At 44.7% G+C, this 19,573-nt stretch overlaps 1 protein-coding gene across 1 annotated transcript; it reads left to right on the forward strand.

The window, feature by feature from the left end:
- The first annotated feature begins 3,388 nt into the window (after positions 1 to 3,388).
- Positions 3,389 to 18,603, forward strand: BFSP1 (beaded filament structural protein 1). The gene is made up of 8 exons (XM_001515374.6): positions 3,389 to 6,420; positions 7,711 to 7,771; positions 10,715 to 10,810; positions 13,194 to 13,286; positions 14,132 to 14,239; positions 15,444 to 15,664; positions 16,899 to 16,984; positions 17,565 to 18,603. Exons 1-8 carry the CDS (start codon positions 6,050 to 6,052, stop codon positions 18,503 to 18,505), a joined length of 1,977 nt encoding a protein of 658 aa, XP_001515424.2. The 5' UTR covers positions 3,389 to 6,049; the 3' UTR covers positions 18,506 to 18,603.
- Positions 18,604 to 19,573: the final 970 nt, after the last annotated feature.

Consider the following 19,573-nt stretch of genomic DNA (forward strand, 5'->3'; position numbering starts at 1 on the left):
CTAGACTGTAAGCGCATTGCTGGCTGGGAACGTATATACCAACTCTGTTGTACTCTCCCAAGCGCTTAGTACAGTGCTTTGCACACAGTAAGTGCTCAATAAAAACCAATAATGATGATGGTGATGAGATTGAACATAGTCCCCATTTTACACTTGAGGAAAATGATGCCCAGAGAGGTTACGGCATGCCGAAGGTCACAAGGTAGGCCAGTGGCAGAGCTGCGGCTCAAATCCAGGTCTCTTGACTACCAGGCCTGTGTCCTTTCCACCAGCAATGATAATTGGAATACTAAGCACCTACTCTGTGCCCAGGCATCATCCTAAGTGTTGAGGTAATAATAATAATAATGTGGTATTTGTTAAGCGCTTACTATGTGCCAAGCACTGTTCTAAGAGCTGGGGTAGATACAGAGTAATCAGGTTGTCCCACCTGAGGCTCACAGTCTTCATCCCAATTTTACACTTGAGGTAACCGAGGTACAGAGAAGTTAAAATGACTTGCCCACAGTCACACAGCTGACAAGTGGCAGGGCCGGGATTCGAACCCATGACCTCTGACTCCCAAACCCGGGCTCTTTCCACTGAACCACACTGTTTCCCTAGATACAAGCTAATTAGTTTGGACACAGTCCATGTCCCACTTGGGGTTCATTGTTCCCATTTGACAGATGAGATAACTTAGGCACAGAAGTAAAGCCCAAGGTCACACAGCAGCCAAGTGGTAGAACTGGGATTAGAATCCAGGTCCTTCTGACTCCCAGGCCCATGCTCTATCCACACTGCTGCTTTTGAGTGAAAATAATGTGGTAGGGTGTGTGGCTCACACAGTGGTCTTTTCAGCCACGCACACAAACACACAAACAGGCTCTGCCACTTATGAGCTGTATCACTTTGGGCAAGTCACTTAACCTCTCTGTGCCTCAGTTACCTCATCTGTAAAATGGGGATTAAGACTGTGAGCCCCACGTGGCACAACCTGATTACCCCAGTGCTTAGAACAGTGCTTGACATATAGTAAGTGCTTAATAAATACCTTTATTATTATTATACGTTCTTTCCATAAGTGATCTTCTTCAAAAAGGAAGCATATATATATATATCTAAATCTCGATCAGTCTACCCTGTTTGTTAAAGGGGGCGTTTCCTCGTGTTGAAGGCACCTTCTCCCTGCCTGAGAGTAAAAGATTGGTCAGCCAGTTATGGTGGGGTGATTCTGCTATACTGAAATTGCCCAGGCCCAGCTCTACCTGCTTTGGCTGATGGTTGCGAGCCAGTAAGTCATGGCTCCACTTTCCCTTCTCTTAGATTTGCTCCCCCAATCAGTCAGTCAGTGGTATTTGAATGCTTACTCTGTGCAGAGCACTGTTCTAAGTGCTTGGAGAAGTACATATACAGTACAGTTGGTAGACATGATCCCTGCCCACAAGGAGCTCTCAGTCCACAGGTGAGATGGAGATTAAAATAATAACTAAAACATAAAATGAATTACAGAAAGGGGAAAGAGTGGAAGCGTTGAAACCCCATCGGGTGCCCATCTGAGCATCACATAGCGTGGTGTGGGTACTGGAAAAATGGAGCTAGGCAGAGGGGCCAGTTGGCATATCTGGGCACTGAACCCTACGGTTAGATCAGCGTGGGGGCAGTTAGGAAGTTCCATCTGCTCTTGTTTTGGCTCTTGACCAGAAAACATTTGGGGTAATGGTTGAGGTTCAGCCTGGGAAAGCCCTGGGGATTTGGGTTGTTCCGGGATCTGTCCTGGGGATGGGAGGATAAAAGGATTATCAAGTCCCAGGGTTTTGTCCAGCTGCCTATTATGGATGAAGGATCCAGTGCTGCCTGGAGTACGTAAAGAGCTAGAGAAGATGGGTGTCCTACTACTCTTTTTGCATGTGTTCAGTGAAGAGGAGATTGTTGTTTTGGCCATGTTTAGACACTTGGAAGTAGCATGGTTTAGTGGAAAGAGCATAGGCCTGCGAGTCAGGGGAACTGGGTTCTAATCCCGGCTCAGCCTCTTGTCTGCAGTGTAAATTTAGGAAAGTCGCTTAACCTCTTTGTGCCACGATGACCTCATCTGTCAAGTGGGGATTAAGACTGAACCCTATGTGGGATATGGACTGTGTCCAGCCTGATTAGCTTGTATCTACCCAGCCTGACACACAGTAAGCACTTAACAAATACCATTAAAAAATAACAAAACAACAACAAACCTTTTATATACATTCTCTTCAGAATGATAGAACAGTTATCCACACATTCACGCACAATGTCCCTTCACCTTGGGCGGCCCCCAGGAGACCTATTTTCGAATCCCCTGTTGCCATTTCCAGAAAGTGGGCATGACAACAGGCCAGTTGTGGTCTGATGAGAAGCCCAACAACTTGTGACTGCAAATAAATGCATTTCAGCAGAGAGAGCAATTCTGATCTCATGTCAGACTGACAGAACTTAGTTTTCCTAAAGACGATGTCTTCAATATATAAGTACAGAGCATAAATGACTAGCCTGAATCCAAGCTCTCAATTTTTGAGAAATTATAGCTTTGGAGGAGACATCTCAAATGCAGCCTTTATGGCGGGGTTTGCTAGGCCAGTAAATGATGGGTGCTTCTCTGGTGCTACTCTGGATACAGTGAGTTCATTAACGTTTGGGGAAAATGATGGAACAGCACCAGCACACCGGCCAATCCAATCCCAGTTGTCTGGGGAAGGGCTCACTTTGTGTGACCTAGAAATAATAGTTGGCCAGTTAAACAGCATGTAAAATATATCGAGCCAATTCCTTCCCTCAGTGTGGGAGGAGAGTGCCCTGTCGGAAGCCTGCAGAGATATCCTTTGTGGCAGCTAACAAGGAAGTGGGCTAATGGTCTGTGTCTCTTGCCCAGGGGAGACCGGGCCCACCCCATGCATGGCAGTGGGCATCCTCCATTTTGGAATGGGACGTGGGTCAGCGTACTACTGTTTGAGCAGTGCTACTACTGTTCTACTCTTCTGACACAGCCCTATTTTGCTCAGGGAGGCAGAGCTTGTGACCAGAGTCGCAAGAGAAAGCGTAGAATAGAAGAATAGGGGAAAGGTGAACTTTCCCTCCTCCTTTACCTTTACTGTCCTTGCACTCTATGGATGGCGATCAAACCGTTGAGTGTTTACTGGATGCAGAGTAATAATAATAATGTTGGTATTCGTTGAGCGCTTACTATGTGCAGAGCACTGTTCTAAGCACTGGGGGAGATACAGGTAATCAGGCTGTCCCACGTGAGTTTCCCAGTCTTCAGCCCCATTTTCCAGAGGAGGGAACTGAGGCCTAGAGAAGTGCAGTGACTTGCCCACAGTCACCCAGCTGACAAGTGGCAGAGCTGGGATTCGAACCGGTAACCTCTGACTCCCAAGCCTGGGCTCTTTCCAGTGAGCCATGGTGCTTCTCTGGGTGGCTGGCCCATCAGCTGTTAGTTCCCTCTGAAGGGCAGACATTTCAGTTGGATTTCAGGATTTCGTTGGTCGCCAACCTTTATTCTCCGGTTTCCAAGCGCCTTTTGGCTGCATGTTTATTCTAAAAGCTCCACTGCCCTCGGGTGGCAGCGCTGGGCATTGTTGAAGGCACCGCACGCTGTCTATTGCGAGAATGAAATCCCAAAAGGATAATTCCCAATAGTCTGGCCATTACACATGTTTACGGAAAACTAGATTTTGATGGATTTTATGTTACCTAAAATAAAGAGGATGCTTCTTAGTTGAACCGAAGAATAGACTTTCTGAAACAGGAAAAAAAATTAATGAGCTGACTTTAATTCGCTAATTTTAAGCTGATTTTTAAGCCAAAGTGCTGTTGATTTCGGGGAACAAATATTTAAATGGGCTAAAATAGGGAAATAGTGAAGATTTAGACTAACCCACGGAGTTTGGACAAGACCGAAGCAGGGCTTTTAAAGAAAAGTAATGTCTCTTCTAAATCTGATTTGGTTTTCAACCGGTCAATTGATAGTGTTTATTGAGCTCGAAAGTCTATAATGATCCCTGCCAACAGGAGCTTGCAATCTAGTGGGGGATGTGGACATCATTCATGATCAGTTTTTTTAATTTTTTTTCAAAACTCTGATATTGCCATTCTGAAAACATTATGTATTTGGCATCTAGACCCAAGTACTTTTTTAAAAAATAAAAACAACAATTAGCGATAACATTTTGAAAAGACTATGAACTACGATAGACTTTTCCCCTTTTATCCAACTCACTATCCTGCCACTTGAAAGAGAAAGCTGTATTAAATGATCTCATGCGAAAAAGATGGATCTTTCAACATGGGTTATTGTGGCTAAAGATGGGGTTCACAATATACATGGGAAATGCAATGTTTTATTACCACACATATGAAGAAATTAATTTCTAAATCTGAGAGAGTTGGGAAGGGGAGACATATTATTGAGAGACCATCTTCACTATTCTCTATCAGTAGATTTAAGAACAGTATCTAGGAGTATTCGTTTAAGATGAGTCAACTATCTCCATAAAGCTAGCAGAACGTAAGTATTTTTAATTCTGTCTTACATATGAAGCAAAGAGGTGATTTGAACAAAGTCGCATAGGAGGTCAATGGCAAGGTCTCAATCAGTCAATGGTATTTATTGAGCACTGTGAAGAGCACTGAACTGAGCACTTGAGAGAGTAAAATACAATGGAGTTGGTAGATAGGATTCCTGCCCTCCTGGAGATTATGGTTTACAGGGGGATACAGACGTTAAAATACACTGCAGGTGAATATGTACATAAGTGGTGTGGGTTGAAAATCAGTGCTTAAAGGTTACAGACCCAAGTGCTTAGATGAGACCAAAGAAAGGGCAAACAGGGAAAGTCAGGGTTTAGTCATGGAAGGCCTCTTGAAGGAGGTATGATTTTAATAAGGCTTTGAAGGTGGGGCAAATGGTGATTTGTCGGTATATTAAGGTGGAGAGAGTTCCAGGCCAGAGGTAGGACGAGAGCAGGGCTCAGCAGTTAAAAAGATGAGATTGATACAGTGAGTAGGCTGGTGTTAGAGGACCGAAATGTGTGGGCTGGATTGGAGTAGGAGATTTGAGAATTTCCTGACTTCCAGCATATTCTCAGTCTCTGGAAAACTGTTGGAAGTACAGAGATGTATACGGTTGAACCCCCCTTCTGAAACCTCAATTCTCCCACATAACATGTTGTCTGATTTTGGGTAAAGGATGTTAGTTGGGTGCACATCATGGTTAGATCAGTTTCCTTTGTCATCGTCAGTGTTAGAGAATGATAAAAAAAAAGTTCTCCCAGGACTAAACATAAAAATGATTTTTAAAAAGATCGGTTATACAAGGACTTTGCAAGGCAGTGCAAGAAGAGAGTCTTTCCCTTGGAGGTGGCCACAGTGCCATCCATTGTAGTGTGGATTGATTCCTTGGCCTTCCGACTCCAAACATTGAGGAGAGGCCCTGAGAAATTTGCCCCTTATGTAGGGGCAGAAAAGAATGAAGAAGAGTGAGGTTCTTCCCTGGTAGGAGTTACTGAGAGACCTCATGCTTTCCACACTGCCACTGTATTCAGTCCCAATTCTAGAACAATTAAACCATTCAAAAGGAAAGCATGGCTGTCTTGTTTCCCACATGGCTTGTCTCGCAACAAAAGAGTTTGCACCCTAAACAAACACAAAATGAAAACCTATTGATCAAAGCTTTGAACTGAGCCCTTTCTGTCCAGCCAGGCAAGATCCAGGCCCCTCTCTGTCTTTTATCATTCCCATGGGAGACAATGGTAGAGGGAGGAACCGAGCCAGATCTCCAAACTGCTGAGCCAGCTCTGGAAAGGCAGAGAAGAGTGACGTGGGGGCTTGTGGATTTTATTTAGTGGGCTGCCCCAGGCCGGCTCTCGATGCCCTAGAACAGATCAGCAAGAGCCCCAACGTCATCAGCGAGTGACTGGGGAGAGGGGAGCCGAACTTCCAGCCAAAATTTGACCGAAGGAGACCAACCCCTCTCGGAGGGGCCAGGGAGGAAGCTCGGGGAGGAGGCCGTCGGAAGCCTCACCGGCCGGCAGTCCGCACCATGTACAGGAGCAGCTACCTGCATGAGACCCGAAAGGAGAAGTATGAGCGCTCGGACATCTTTGATGAGCCACAGCCCCCGGCTGAGCTGAGTGGCCTGACCCAGGCTCAGGGCCTGGAGAACCTGCAGGAACTCAATGAACAGTTTGCCAACTACATAAACTGGGCCCGGGGGCTGGAGCAGCGCAACGCCATCTTCCGCAAGCAGCTGGAGACCTTCCGGCGCCTGGATGACCTGGCGGGGCTGGAAGAGGCCTTTGCTGAGCAGATAGAGTTGAATCACCAGCGGGTGAAGGAGCTGGCCCATGACCGCACCAAGCTGGAACGCGAGGGCAAGGATGCCCAGTGCTCACTGGATGAGTTCCGCAACAAGTAAGCATGGCGGTTGGCCCGTGGGGGTGGGGGGCTCCGCTGTTAAGCCTGCGGCTCCCAGAGATGTCCGGTTGTTACCATATGTTTGTCAGGAGAGAATCCCCGTGGGGAACCATGGCAGAGGGAGCAGATAGTTGAAGGGGAACCGGGGGCTATAAACTTGTGCCGGTTGTCCCAGTGGGAGCTGAGGGGAGGATGGTGAGGCCCCTTTGGCAGTTCCACCAAACATGGGTCGGGTGTGCCACGAGGTCTCAGTTTGAAAAGGCCAGAGCCAGGGCAGGTTAAAGAACTGAGTTCCACTTTGGAAAGGCACAGTGAAGAAAAGCACTGCTCCCGACAGGTTAGGAAGGCCACCCACAGCAAGCGGGATTTCTGTCTTGAGCCCCAGTGCGGACCTGGGAAGTTTCTGGTTAGTCGAAGTCAGAGGCTAGTTAAAAATGAGGAGGTTCCCAACTTGAAAGTGAGATGCGCATGCTGTCACAAAGGCTAGAGAAACACCTACACATCTTTCCTATCTTCTTACAAGGCAGAGCTGTGGTATGTAAAAAGAAGTGGGAATCCACTTAAGGATTCCTTCAGCTATCTGGACCGTGTCATAGATCATGGTAATGAAGATGTTGTAAACCTTTGGAATTTCACTGCAAGGATTTGCTATCTGTGAATGTGTGTGGTGGTATAGTCACACTGTCCTGACTGCAGCTTGGCTCTGCCCATGTACCGGCATGGACTGCCCCAAAGGGAACATATGCCCTGAGCCATCCTTCCCTGTGCTCTTTGATGGGGCGGCCCTGACCAAAAGGAAAATGACCTAAGAGGCCTCCTTTCTTAAGGAAAATGAGAAATTGAGTCCCCCTATTTCCTCACTTGTGAAAGGAATGTCTGGGCTCAGTACGGAGGAGAGTGGTCTGTGAAGAAAGCAGCACCCCTCCCTCAGGAAGGACCAGAGGAAAGAGAGGGGTGGAGAGGGGGCCAGGAGAGAGAGGTGAAAGAGTAGAGGAAAGAGGTATAGAGAAAAGAGTCAGGGAGAACAGAAATGAAAGTAGGAGCTTCATGTGACCCGATGAAATAATGGGTCCAAGCCTTTGATTCTTCTGGAAGAGGACAGTGTTGTCAGGCATTTTTTGGTTTTATTTGGAAAAAACTAGTGGAGAATGCAGACATTAAGAAAGCTTTGTTATTGAAATTTTGAGAGATTTGATTCCCATAAGATTGAGACTTCTGAATACACAGTGTATGAGCATTGCTCAGTGATTTAAAACCATAACTGTTTTTTTTAAATCATTTTTGCAGGTATCAAAATGAATGTGACTATCAGCTCTTATTAAAAGAAACCCTTGAACGCCTTAATAAGGTATGTTTATTGCACCCACACCCACTGATACCTATTGGAGAGTAGCACTGGACTAAAAGGCTGAATTGTCTGATTTCTTTACAGTGGATAAGGTGCCACTTTGAGATACAGATTATTGTTTGTCTTCCTCCTTTAACCTCTGTCCCTCATCCTAATTTCTGTGTTTCTATCTCTCTTCCCCCTCCATATCTTTGTTAGGACAAGCACATAAATTAGATTGGGATTTATAAAACCAATTCTTTATGTCCCCTATTGGCTGGAGTCAATCTTGTCCTCACATGGCCATCCAAAGTTGATTTCCTGCTCCCAGTGAAGGAAGAGGTGACTATGGGTGGGGAGGCCTTAGTCCCACCTCAATCAGTCAACCCATCTACAGTCTTTACTGAGTGCTTATTCTGCTCAGAGCACTGTACTAAGCACCTGGAAGAATGACAAACAAAGAGATGGTAGATATGATCCCTACCATCAAGGAGTTTACAGTGCCCCGCAAAACCCCAGGCGGCATAAAGCAGCATAAAGACTAGCCAGCCAAGTTGCAGAGGAGCCGCAGGGCTTCCTTGCCTCCTGCTGCTGCTGCTTCATATCCCTCTGTAGGGAATGCAGTCATTGTTCACAACTGCTCCCATCACTCTGGTTTTCCTGGCAGAGGGAGTGCAGCCAACTTGCATAAAAATGAAGAGGCACAGCCTGGAGTCTTCGTCTAAAATAATTCAGACCTTGGCTAAATTACAAGGCCACTACCAAAGGTGGTTGTCGGTTATGAAGAGGTAGGAGTTGGGGGGGTTTAGAAATGAAATTTGGGGAGTATTTATCCAGGTCCTTTTGTAAAATTCATTAATTTGTCCATTATGAAGATTTCAGGTTTATTTTTATAGGTCTCATACAACAGAGAACAAGTGTTTCTCTTAGTTTTACTTTTTCCAACATTTCCAAATGGCACAAGGAGCTAAAGTGAACGCTTGACACTTAGTTACTCCACATGGCCCGATTCCAGTGTCAATCCCGAATCGAACAACATTCAAATCTTGAGCTCAAGATGAAGCTCTATCCTGGAAGGACTTTACTGTTCTTTACTGTTGCTTCAGGCTTTGTTGTGCTGCCCAGGAATGGGATAAAAAAAATAGCAGTCTCTAAGCTAGTGAGAAAAATGAAATTTAAAAACTGGAGCGCTTCCCTGGCCCAACATATCACCCCAAGTTAGGTGACTAGATGGTTGTCTGTTCTTGGTGGAGGGCTTTTTGGGGGTGGTGCTTTGGGGGATGTTCACCAGAACTGAACAGATACAGAGTGAGAAAAACACAAATAGCCATGTGGGGTCAGAGGAAAGGAGCAGGGGAGAGAGGAGGGAAAAGGAGATAGACTGAGGAAGATGAGGGAGTGTGGGGAGAAGAGGGATGGGAATCGAGACAACAGACACATTCAGATGTAACTAAACCCAACTGTCATCCAGATTTCTTTTCTCCCCCGGCCCAGGCCGTTCCAGTGTGAGCCTGTCTCCCTGCCAACATTCCCCCCAGGCTGTGTCCGTGACCCCTGGGCTTTGCCGGCAGGACCCTCCCCTGTTGCCTCCTGATGTGTTGGCAACAACTGGTCTCATCGTTGCCATTCAGGCCATGCCACAAAAAGGCCCATTGGCATCACTCCACATATTTTCTGGAGGCTTCTAGTGTGGTTTTAATGTATCATGATGGCTCTACCAGAAACCTGTAGAAATGACCAGAAAGTACCCATTCCAGCCTCTGAGGAAGAAGAGGAGTGGAGGACAAGGCTCTCCCCCAGCATCACCTAGCATCACCTAGCAAAAAATGGGACTTGAATAAATTCTTCCAGAGGCTTTACTGGTGGCAGAGTGGTACCCCAAAATGTGTCCTATTCTCCCCATGTGTAAGAATAGGAAAGGATTGTAGTAGAGAGTTTGCAGAGCTCAGTTCAGACTGGGGCTGTTGACAGTCTCTCAGACTACCTAAGCACTATAGGCCAGTCTAGGCCTGGGCCTAGTAAGCTTAGTTATAATTCCACTTTTGCCTCAGGGTCTTTTTCAAACAGAGGAAGGAGTGAACAAGGGAATGTGGTAAGGGACTTGGATGGAGGTGGAATCTGGAAGCAGTGCAATGGCCAGGTCTATAAGACGTGATAGAATAAGTAGTACTAGTAATTGTATTTACCAAGCATTTACTATAAGGCATTATACTAAACTCTGGGAAAGAAATATATGAATGAGGCGGACACGGGCTCTCGCTCCCAATCTAAGAATGAGGAGAGACGGGAGTGGTTGGTGACAGACACATAAGGAAGACCAAAGAAAAATACAAAAGGCAATGACAAAATGAAGGGAACCGATCTCAGGCTTTGGTAAGGTGGTTGGAAAAAGCCACCATATTTATTGAAAAATTAGCTTCAGCTGCAGTTTGGGAAATTTAAAATGGACATGGAGAACTTCCGAGAATGAAAGTGATTAAACACTGAACTGTTTCGGGAATCACCTTCTGTGGAGTCCTTTACAAATAAGATATGTTCCCAGATATCAGGAAGGGAGTAGGAAACGGGGATGGACTATATCACTTCTCAAAGTACTTAGCAACCCTAACTTTTTGTGATTCTGTAGTCTCTTTCCCAGGAAATTAACAAACTCCTAAGGTTTTGAGTGATGATCAAAAATAGAATGGTAACCAACATTTTCCTTTACCTTGCAGTTTTACCCCATATCTACAGAAATGGACATGTTAAAACAGCTACACAGTGATACTCATTCTTTGCTGTCTTCCACATTACATATATTCATTTCTTGAAATGGGAAAATAAACAGCATATTGCATTAGAATCCTAGATTTCTAACATCAGATTGATTTTTGCCAGGTTGGAACCTTGGTTATCTTGAAGGGTCCCTCCATCTCCAGAGCTCTAGAATCAGTGCAAAATGATTTCTCTTTCTTTGCATTTCAGGAAGCAGATGGGGCCTTGCTACAAAACCTGGAGCTTCAGATCGAATCTCAGTTTCTGCAGGATGATATTAATGCAACCAAGGACAGGTACAGGAAGGTAACCAATTCATTATATTCAAAGTGGGATCAGGAAGAGGGTGGACATCCAGGTGGGGTGGGATGAATAATCCAAATATAAGCAGCGTGGCTCAGTGGAAAGAGCACGGGCTTTGGAGTCAGAGGTCATGAGTTCGAATCCTGGATCCACCACTTGTCAGCTGTGTGACTGTGGGCAAGTCACTTAACTTCTCGGTGCCTCAGTTACCTCATCTGTAAAATGGGGATTAAGACTGTGAGCCCCACGTGGGACAACCCGATTCCCTTGTGTCTACCCCAGTGCTTAGAACAGTGCTCGGCACATAATAAGCATTTAACAAATACCAACATTATTATATATGGATTGGCAGAGGAGAGAAAAGGCGGAAGGGGGAGAGAGAAGCAAAGAGAGAAGAGGGAAGTGAAGAAAGGAAAAAAAACTACTCCTCCCCTAGACACAAACATGCTTGGTCACACAGGCATGAGCCTACCTACAGTGTGCGCCCGTGTGCGCACGCGCAAACACACACACACACGTGATCTCTCTCTCTCTGTCATTGTTGTGGAGAACAATAGGGGAAGGGGAAGGTAAGAAGAGAAGCAACCATTGGGTGCAGCCACCGTTAGAGGCTGCTTCTCGTCTCACTTACTGCTGAGATGCTTCCTCCACCTCACCAGTGGTGGCCAGGACCGAAAACAGGACTCTGTTCAGTTTGGAGGACTAGAGAAGGCATTGTGTGATGGTCTCCTCTAATTTGGGGATGACTGATCACATTCCTTTTTGTTCAGTCCTATTTAGAATTGTTACAAATCACATAGGTTAAGAGAGAGAAATCCCTTTGCGCTGTTGAGTCAATCAGTGCTTCAGGGTCCTTGTTCAATTGGGATAGTGTGGTGGGTGTGTGGTGGCTAATGGAGGCTATGGGCCTGTGGGCTCCTGCCAGGGCAGGGGATGATTAATCATAATTATTGGATTTGTTAAGCGCTTGCTATGTGCCAGGCACTGTACTAAGCGCTGGGGTGGATACAAGCAAATTGGGTCGGACTCCGTCCCTTAGTTTGATACCAAACAGGAACTCGAAATAAGCCATGGATTGCCATTGAACTGCTATTTCCCATGCTGCGTGTGTGTTTGGGGGGAAGGATAGTCAAGGGGCTGAGGTCAGAGTTGGATCTGTTTCTGGTGGGGAAAGATTGGGATGCATCAGAGAAATGATGCCTATGATGTCATTTTGATAGGGTCCTTACCCATCTGTCCAATAGCCATGAAGGCCATCAGTAGCCATCCTACTTCTGGGGGTGCGGGCTCATGGTCGATGAACCTTGTTAGTCTGGGCTATGCCAGAACATATGATCCTTAGAGAGTCTGGGTTGGTTCTGGGCCCTACCGGTGGGAGTTTCAAATCATGATGTGGTCGAGGATGCCCTGGCAGAATCTGGGCCCCAAATTGGTTTGTTTGGGGGTTTCTCTTAAATTGTTATCTTCTTAAGGATGGGGAATGCTTTAGGGCAGTGCCTTTTTGCACTCGGTAGGAGCTCGGTAAGGACCCCTGATTGATAGATTTTCTGGGCCCCAACCAAACCCATGAGCTCTGCTGTTCATGATGAATATAGGTCCCACTGAGGATCAATGAGTAGTATTTATTGAATGCTTACTGTGTAAAGAGCACTGTACTAAGCGTTATGGAGAATACAGTATAACACAGTAGACCCATCTACTGCTCACATCGAGCTTCCAGTTCAGAGGATCCAACGGTTTGGTTCCAGCTCGAACCCCAGAGCTTTGGGCTGACCCTGACTAGCCTTAAAATCACAGGAAGCAAATTGGTAAACCAATGTCTGAGGGCCTACTCTTTTACTTTGTTTGGGGTATATATTGTCTGACTGAAAGCACTCCAGCTGGCCTAGTGGAAAGAGCCTGGGCCTGGGAATCAGAAGACCTAGACTCTCATCCCAGTTCTGCTATTTACTGCTATGTGACCTTGGGCAAGTCACTTAACTTCTCTATGCCTTAATTCCTTCATATGCAAAATGTGGATTCAATACCTATCCTCCCTCCTATATAGACCTGAGTCCATGAGGGCCTGATTATCTTGTATTTACCCCAGCGCTCAGTACAGTGGTTGGCAAATAATAAGCATTTAGCAAAAACCAGAGGACCCGAGTTCTGATTCTGGCTCTGCCATTTGCTGTGTGACCTTGGGCAAGTCACTTCACTTCTCTGTGCCTCAGTTTCTTCATCTGTAAAATAGGGACTACCTGTCCTCTGAGGACCATGTGGGATAGGGACTGCATCCAACCGGATTATCTTGTATCTACCCCAAGGCTTTGCACAGTGCTTGGCACATAGTAAGCACTTAAGTACCATAATAATAATTAATGAAAATGGCTTTATTCCCCTACAGAATCTCTTGGAAATTCAGACCTATGTCAGTGTCTTACAGCAGATCATTCAGACCACCCCTTGTGTTTCCACTCTCTCCTTTGGGATCAGTGAGGTAAGAAATCTAGTCCAATTTTGAGCAGGGATCCCCAGGGAAGCACAGTTGGGGAAATAGCCACCCCCCCCCAGGTTGCTTCAGTTCTCAGAGGGCAATGGTTCCAGGCTGCATGGCACCACTCAGTGCCAAGATGAGACCTCCGTGCTCGAGGCAGTGCTCCTCTTTCCAAACTCTGTTTGTTCTGTCACTTTGTCCCTCCTCCCTCCAAGGAATGGTCCAGGAAATACCATGTAGGTTTTAGGGTTTTATGTGAGCTCAAAGCTCAAACCGTCAGTTTTTACCTTCCATGATTTTCTAATCATTTGAGCCAAACCTTCCAATGCCAGCACCTAGTTTTGCTAACAAAGTGCCAATATGAGAATGTTTTGAAATCAGGTTGTGGCAGCTGTGAAATGAGTCGCTTTCTTCACCTTTCAGAGTGTTGCCATCCAGTAACCATCACGCCAAACCCCAGCTCCTAATGAGCCTTGGTTTCCTTTCCTGTCCTCTGGTTCTCTCCCTTGAAGTGTTTTGGAAGAAATCTGACACATTTCTTACTTTAGGACTGTACCAGTTCAGGTCCTACCCAGAATTTATTTTTAAATCTCATCAGGGAGAAGCTTTTCTTCCAGTTTCAAAGGACAGGTCGACAATAGCAGAGAGGCATCTCTTCTCTCACCCAGGCACTATCCCACAGTTCAGATTTTCATTTATTTCGTTCATTAGGGAATAAAGACTTAATAGAATAAACCTGATTTCGGTAGGTTTTTTTCTTTTCCATTTTTGAAACCACTGAATCTCACTTTTTCAATTCTGTAGACAAGTTTTGAATATCAAGTTAATGTGTTCTTCTTTTGCTTCAGGAGAAGCTGATTGCTGAAAGGAGAATTCCTATCCTGCAGAGTCACCTAGAGGAGTATAAAAGTATTCTGGCTCAGTTACAAACACAGAAATCCAAGCTACAGGCCGAGGTATGTAGCCATGTGGTAACTTTATGTTCCATGGCATCAAATGAGGTATTTTTTCATCTTTCCAGCTTCGTTCTTATTCTGCCTTCCACTGCTTACAGATGCCCTTGATTTTTCCTCTTTTTCCACAGACCAAAATCATAAAAAAAAAAACGTAGCATCTGTTCTCTCTCTCCCTCTCTCTTTCTCTCTTCCCCAGTTGGGCTTTTTCTTTATCCCTTTTCTTCTCCCTCACTAAACACAGATCTTGTCTTTCCAGGTTCTGACATGCTGCCTCTTGTCATTGGTGGAGGCTGTTGCTTCCATCTCTCAAGATGCTCCAGGGCTGTGCAGCAAACCTATGTAAATGGAGAAGCAAATTCCTTGCCTTTTAAGCCACAGAGGGTGGGTGGGGATTTCTTCTCCTGACGGAGCTGAGTGGGCACTTGAGAGATGCCAAATGTTTGTTCTCTTTAACCTCCACTCAAACGTGACTCACAGGCCACTGCTGGCCTCATCCTCAGGGTGTCTCTCCTTTTAGACTACCCAGGGAGCTCTTCTTGACAGGGGTAGGGGGATGAATCCTGTTGTTATAGCATTTAGTGAGGACTCCATAGAGCATGGAAAAAGTGTGTATCATTTTAAATTGTAAATAGGCAAAATTTACAAGTCAATGAAGATTTTATTTTTGATCAGTTTGCCCTCTCCCAGGGAGGTAACAGTGATAGAAAACCATTTTGACTTCACTTGCACTATTTGCTTGGCTTAACTATTATTCCTAGTTACTTGTAAATCAGCTAGTGGATCATGCTAAAGTTTGGGTCCGTGTGTACACACCCATTTGTATCCCTACACACACATACACACATAAACGTGTCACTTTAGCACTCAGAAACTGAGAGATGATTGAAAACCAAAAAAATCATTTTCTGGTAAGTATCCTTGAGGAAAAGATGGAAAGTGCTTTTCTCCTTTCTCCATTTAAGTGGGTTAGTGGTATTTAGACTTTTTTGTATGTGTTTCTCATTTGTCTATTTTCTTTAGCTATCTAATGTAGTGTGCTGCAGACTGCTTCTTATTTTAATCTTTATCCGTGGCTGAGAGATTCCAAATGGTGCCATGGGAGAAAAGAATGCAGTAACCATGAACAGATTTTCTAGGAGGTGGAATGAGCTCTGTGGTTCACTCATGTGATGGCTTTTCTCTGGAATGTGTCTTTATCCAACAGACTACAGTGCTGGAACAAGCTATTAGAAACACCCATGAGAACTATGATGATGAGATCCAGCTTTACAACGAGCAGATCGAAACTCTGAGGAAAGGGATCGAAGATGCCGAAAGAACCTTGGAAAAGTGTTCCAGTGACTGCCGCCAACTGGCATCGTACCAGCAGTCTCTAGAAAACGAACTGGAACGCTACAGGCACATCATTGAGAATGAAGATCACAGGTATGGCCAGTGGAGAGAAAGTGCTTGTAATTGTTGGAGGGGAATGGGCGCTTGTTATTTTAGAATCTGCAGCTCCACCAGTGGCTGATTCCGGTCTGTAGACAGAATGTAATCTTGGGTAAACTTCACCGATTGACAGTGTTTTACAGGATTATGTAAACGTTGTGACGGCGACCCTCTTTAGAGAGGGTTGATGATCCTCTGGGTGTAGTCCTACTGTGGATGTACAGCTCTTTCTTCAGGGCTACACTTCTAGCAAGGAATATTTTAGGCTCCACAGTTTGCGCTCAAAAGAAACTAGCAAGTCTGCAGTGGAAAAGACCAAACCGTGGAGCCTAAAATATTCCTTGCTAGAAGTGTAGCCCTGAAGAAAGAGCTATGCATCTCCCAATCACTACATTTCTGTGGCAACAGAATACGTGACTCCTTTCTAGTATTAGATAGATTAAAGGCAAGAATTTAAATAAACCCCAAACTTGAACTACAGCAAGAAGGTCAAAAACCAGGTGGGCTCTAGTGGCAAGATCACAGGCCTGGAAGTTAGGAGACCTGGTTTCTAACTGCAGTTCTTTTACTTCAGTCAATCACTCACTGTATTAAGTGCTTGGGAGAGCACGAGACAACATATCTGCTGTGTGACCGTGGACAAGTCACTTCACTTTTCTGTGCCTCAGTTTCCTCTTCTGTTAAATGGGGGATTCAATACCTGTTCTCTCTCCCAGCAAGACTGAGAGCCCTATGTGAGATATGGACTGTGTCCAACCTGATTACTTTTTATCTAGCCCAATGCTATAACAGTAACAAATACCAACATTAGTATTATTACTTGGCATAGGGAAAGTGCTGATCAAATATTAATACTATTATTAAAATCTCTATATTTTGCTGCCCTTGGAAACACATATATGCCTATTATAGAAAACTTTAGCTCATAGAATAAACTTTAACCAGTGTGGCAAAGGGGCCAGGGTGGCGAGACTCATCTTCTCTGTGAGTGAAAGAAGAAAGCCAGGTCCCATGATCCAGGCCTGAGCTAGAGAACACTGGTGGCCAAGGAAGGGCCGGACAGAGGGGACTTGCCACCTGCTGTCCCTGTAGCTCCCTCCACTTCTGACACCACCCTGAGTTGCTACAGCCAAGTGGCCTCCCTCTTAGCTGCCTGGGAAAACTGAGTTATTCTTTTCAATTAAGAAATGGGGATGGAAATGGGACCCTTTCTCACTTTCTCCTCTAGGTTGAATTCGGCTATAGTTGGGACACCTGTCACACTCTTCATGCAGAGTTATAGAGCCTCATCCAGTCCACCCCCTAGCGGGAAAGGTAATGTCCCCTCAGATCCCCTTTCTCAATATTTTTTGATCCTGAAGAAGCACTGCTGTTGCCCATGGGCATCGGCACCATATTTTGCTACCACCAAACACTTGAAGTCCGGTCGTGAAACACATTTCAATCATTGATGTCCTAGAAGTCAGAGTCAGCATGTTGGCAATTGCAACAATTAGAAATTGGGCTCCTCGTTATGGCTGGAGTAAGGGATCGGTATTGATGATAGGACTGTTGAAGACTGAACATTAGAGAATTGATTGTCAATGATTTGAGCTTTGATTTTTACAGAATTGTTACATGGCCTTTCATTCCATCTGGGTAAGGAAGACGCAGTATGCGTCTACCCTCAGAACTTCAGTAGAGGAAATGGTCACTCTGGGATGTTGTTGTTAGTTGTTACCTAAAGGCAGCCCTTTGCTAATTCCAACAGAAGTACTGAACAAATAAATTCCCCACAGAAGAAATCTACATAGTTGTCCTGGACCTGGGGGATTAGTTCAGTATGCATTTAAAAGTGAGTTGCTTCACTTTCTTTTCCAGTCACCTACATTCAATTTTTTGGCTTTTGTTTTAGATATCACTCGGGCTATCCAGGACATCGCCACAGCAAAACCAAGACAAAAGAAAGTTTCAAGAATAAAGGAGATCACAGCTAAAGACAAAATGGATAAAACTTCAGGGGACAAAGTATTCCCCCACATCCTGGAAGGCTTGGATGGGGAGCAACCAGGAATTCAAAAAGAGAGCACTTCCAAGCCAGACCTGGAACTTGAAGAATTAGGAATTCCGGAACAAGAAGCAAATCGCCAGGACATTCCTGATGGTGCTCAAATAAGCAAAGCTTGCGATAAACTGTGTAACATGGTGAGAGAAAGGGTGAAAAGCCCTGAAATATCTGAACCCCAAGCAGATCTCTACAACAAAGGAAGTTATGTCCTTGTTACGGGGGATGCCAATTATATAGACCCCAGCTTTTGTGGCTCATCCATCCCTGCTAAAGGTGGGATTGTGGTTTCCATCGATGGTGACCAGATATCCAACGGCAAGGGAGTGGAGGCCCAGCCTGGAGTGCCAGAACCCACGTGCTCAAATGGGAAAGGAGAACCGGCTGGCAAAGAGGCTGCTGCTAAAGACAGGCAAGTTTTAGAAGATAAAGAGAGTGGAAGAGAAATCAAAGATGGAAAAAAGACAGAAGAAAAAACCGGGGACCCTTCTAAAGGTATGGGGATGACTAATCAAATTCCCCCACCAGGGCCTTCTGGACAGGCCCCAGTTCCACATCTAAAGGCAGGAGCCAGCAAGGAACGAGATAAGAAGCACACAGACAAAAGAAGCAGCCAGTTGGAAAAGAACTTGCCCGGCTCTGTGACTTATGAAAAAGTGGAAGTGGTTGAGTCCATTGAAACATTTTCAGCGGACCAAATCCAGACTTACGAAGAAACCGCGCTAATTGTGGAGACCACGATTGAGAAGAAGGGGGCTGCAAGTTCTTCACCTGACCCAGGCTTGCAGTAAGAAAGTCTTCCCGATCTCTAGCACCTTTGGGTTTGGGAGCAAGTGGTGAAGTTTTGATATTGTATTGTTTGAATAAGCTGTAGTTGATTCAGTGGAAACCTGATAAACATTTCTGCCCCAGTGTTAAAATATACTCTTAGCTTGGTCATTTGACACTAGCCTCCTACCTGTAGATGCTTCAGGATTAGGACAGGTGAAAAGTAAGTATTGTTAAAACCAAATGGCCACATTTACACTTCACAAAATTAATACTTAAAATGCCATTAATTGTCCAATTCCTAGTTAACAGCAGATATTAATTTAAGCATTTAGCTCATTTTACTGCAGTAAAAGTGTTGGACCTTCAAGGATATAGCCACAGTTTTGGTGTATGTTTCCTTCAAAAAGAAGTGATAGCGCTAGCTCCTCAGTATTGATCACATACTTATTAAGCAAGTACACCATCTGCAAGTTTGCTGAGGTTGGGTTTTTTTAAAATCCCAATTTAATAACATTTCAAGGCTCGCTTGATTCTTAAGTTGACTTAGGATGGAGAAGGCGAATGTTTTAAAAGAGGCATAAAATAGTTATCTGTTCAGTTTAAAGCAAGACCATCTATACTAAAGCATGCTTTTATTCTAATTGATCTTGGTTCAGCCTTTGTACAAATTCCTACCTGCCACTAACATAAAGAAAACATAGTATTGCATATTAAAAGATAATTACTCAGAACCATTTCTCCTGACTCTTAATAATGCTCTCTTCATCGTGAATTTAAGAATCTGTTTCTATAGTCCAGTCCTTAATCAAATCTTCACTATCAGTTGGGGTTTTTTGTTTTTTCTTTGAAGCTTCTTATCTAGAAGAACCAGTATGGCTAACAAGCAGGAGTGAATGTGCCTTAATAGATTATTACTGTGGTCAAAAAATTCTCATTTTTGTCAGAGGCAATTGACACGATCATCTGTTAACTACCATTGTTTCATAATTATGTACAACAAAAAGAATGTTTAATAGAATTACCCTTCTCCTTGCTTTTAAAGATTACTTTCAAATCTTATTGTGAATTCATTTGGGGGTATAATTTCA

This window comes from Ornithorhynchus anatinus, chromosome 9 (genome assembly GCF_004115215.2).
Source record: "Ornithorhynchus anatinus isolate Pmale09 chromosome 9, mOrnAna1.pri.v4, whole genome shotgun sequence".
NCBI lineage: Eukaryota > Metazoa > Chordata > Mammalia > Monotremata > Ornithorhynchidae > Ornithorhynchus > Ornithorhynchus anatinus.

Excerpts from the sequence above, each read along its gene's own strand:
- BFSP1 (XM_001515374.6), top strand. The coding sequence starts at position 6,050 with ATGTACAGGAGCAGCTACCTGCATGAGACCCGAAAGGAGAAGTATGAG. Across the intron at positions 15,665-16,898 it reads ATTGAGAATGAAGATCACAG|GTTGAATTCGGCTATAGTTG; the intron begins GTATGGCCAGTG and ends TTTCTCCTCTAG. Across the intron at positions 16,985-17,564 it reads TCCACCCCCTAGCGGGAAAG|ATATCACTCGGGCTATCCAG; the intron begins GTAATGTCCCCT and ends CTTTTGTTTTAG.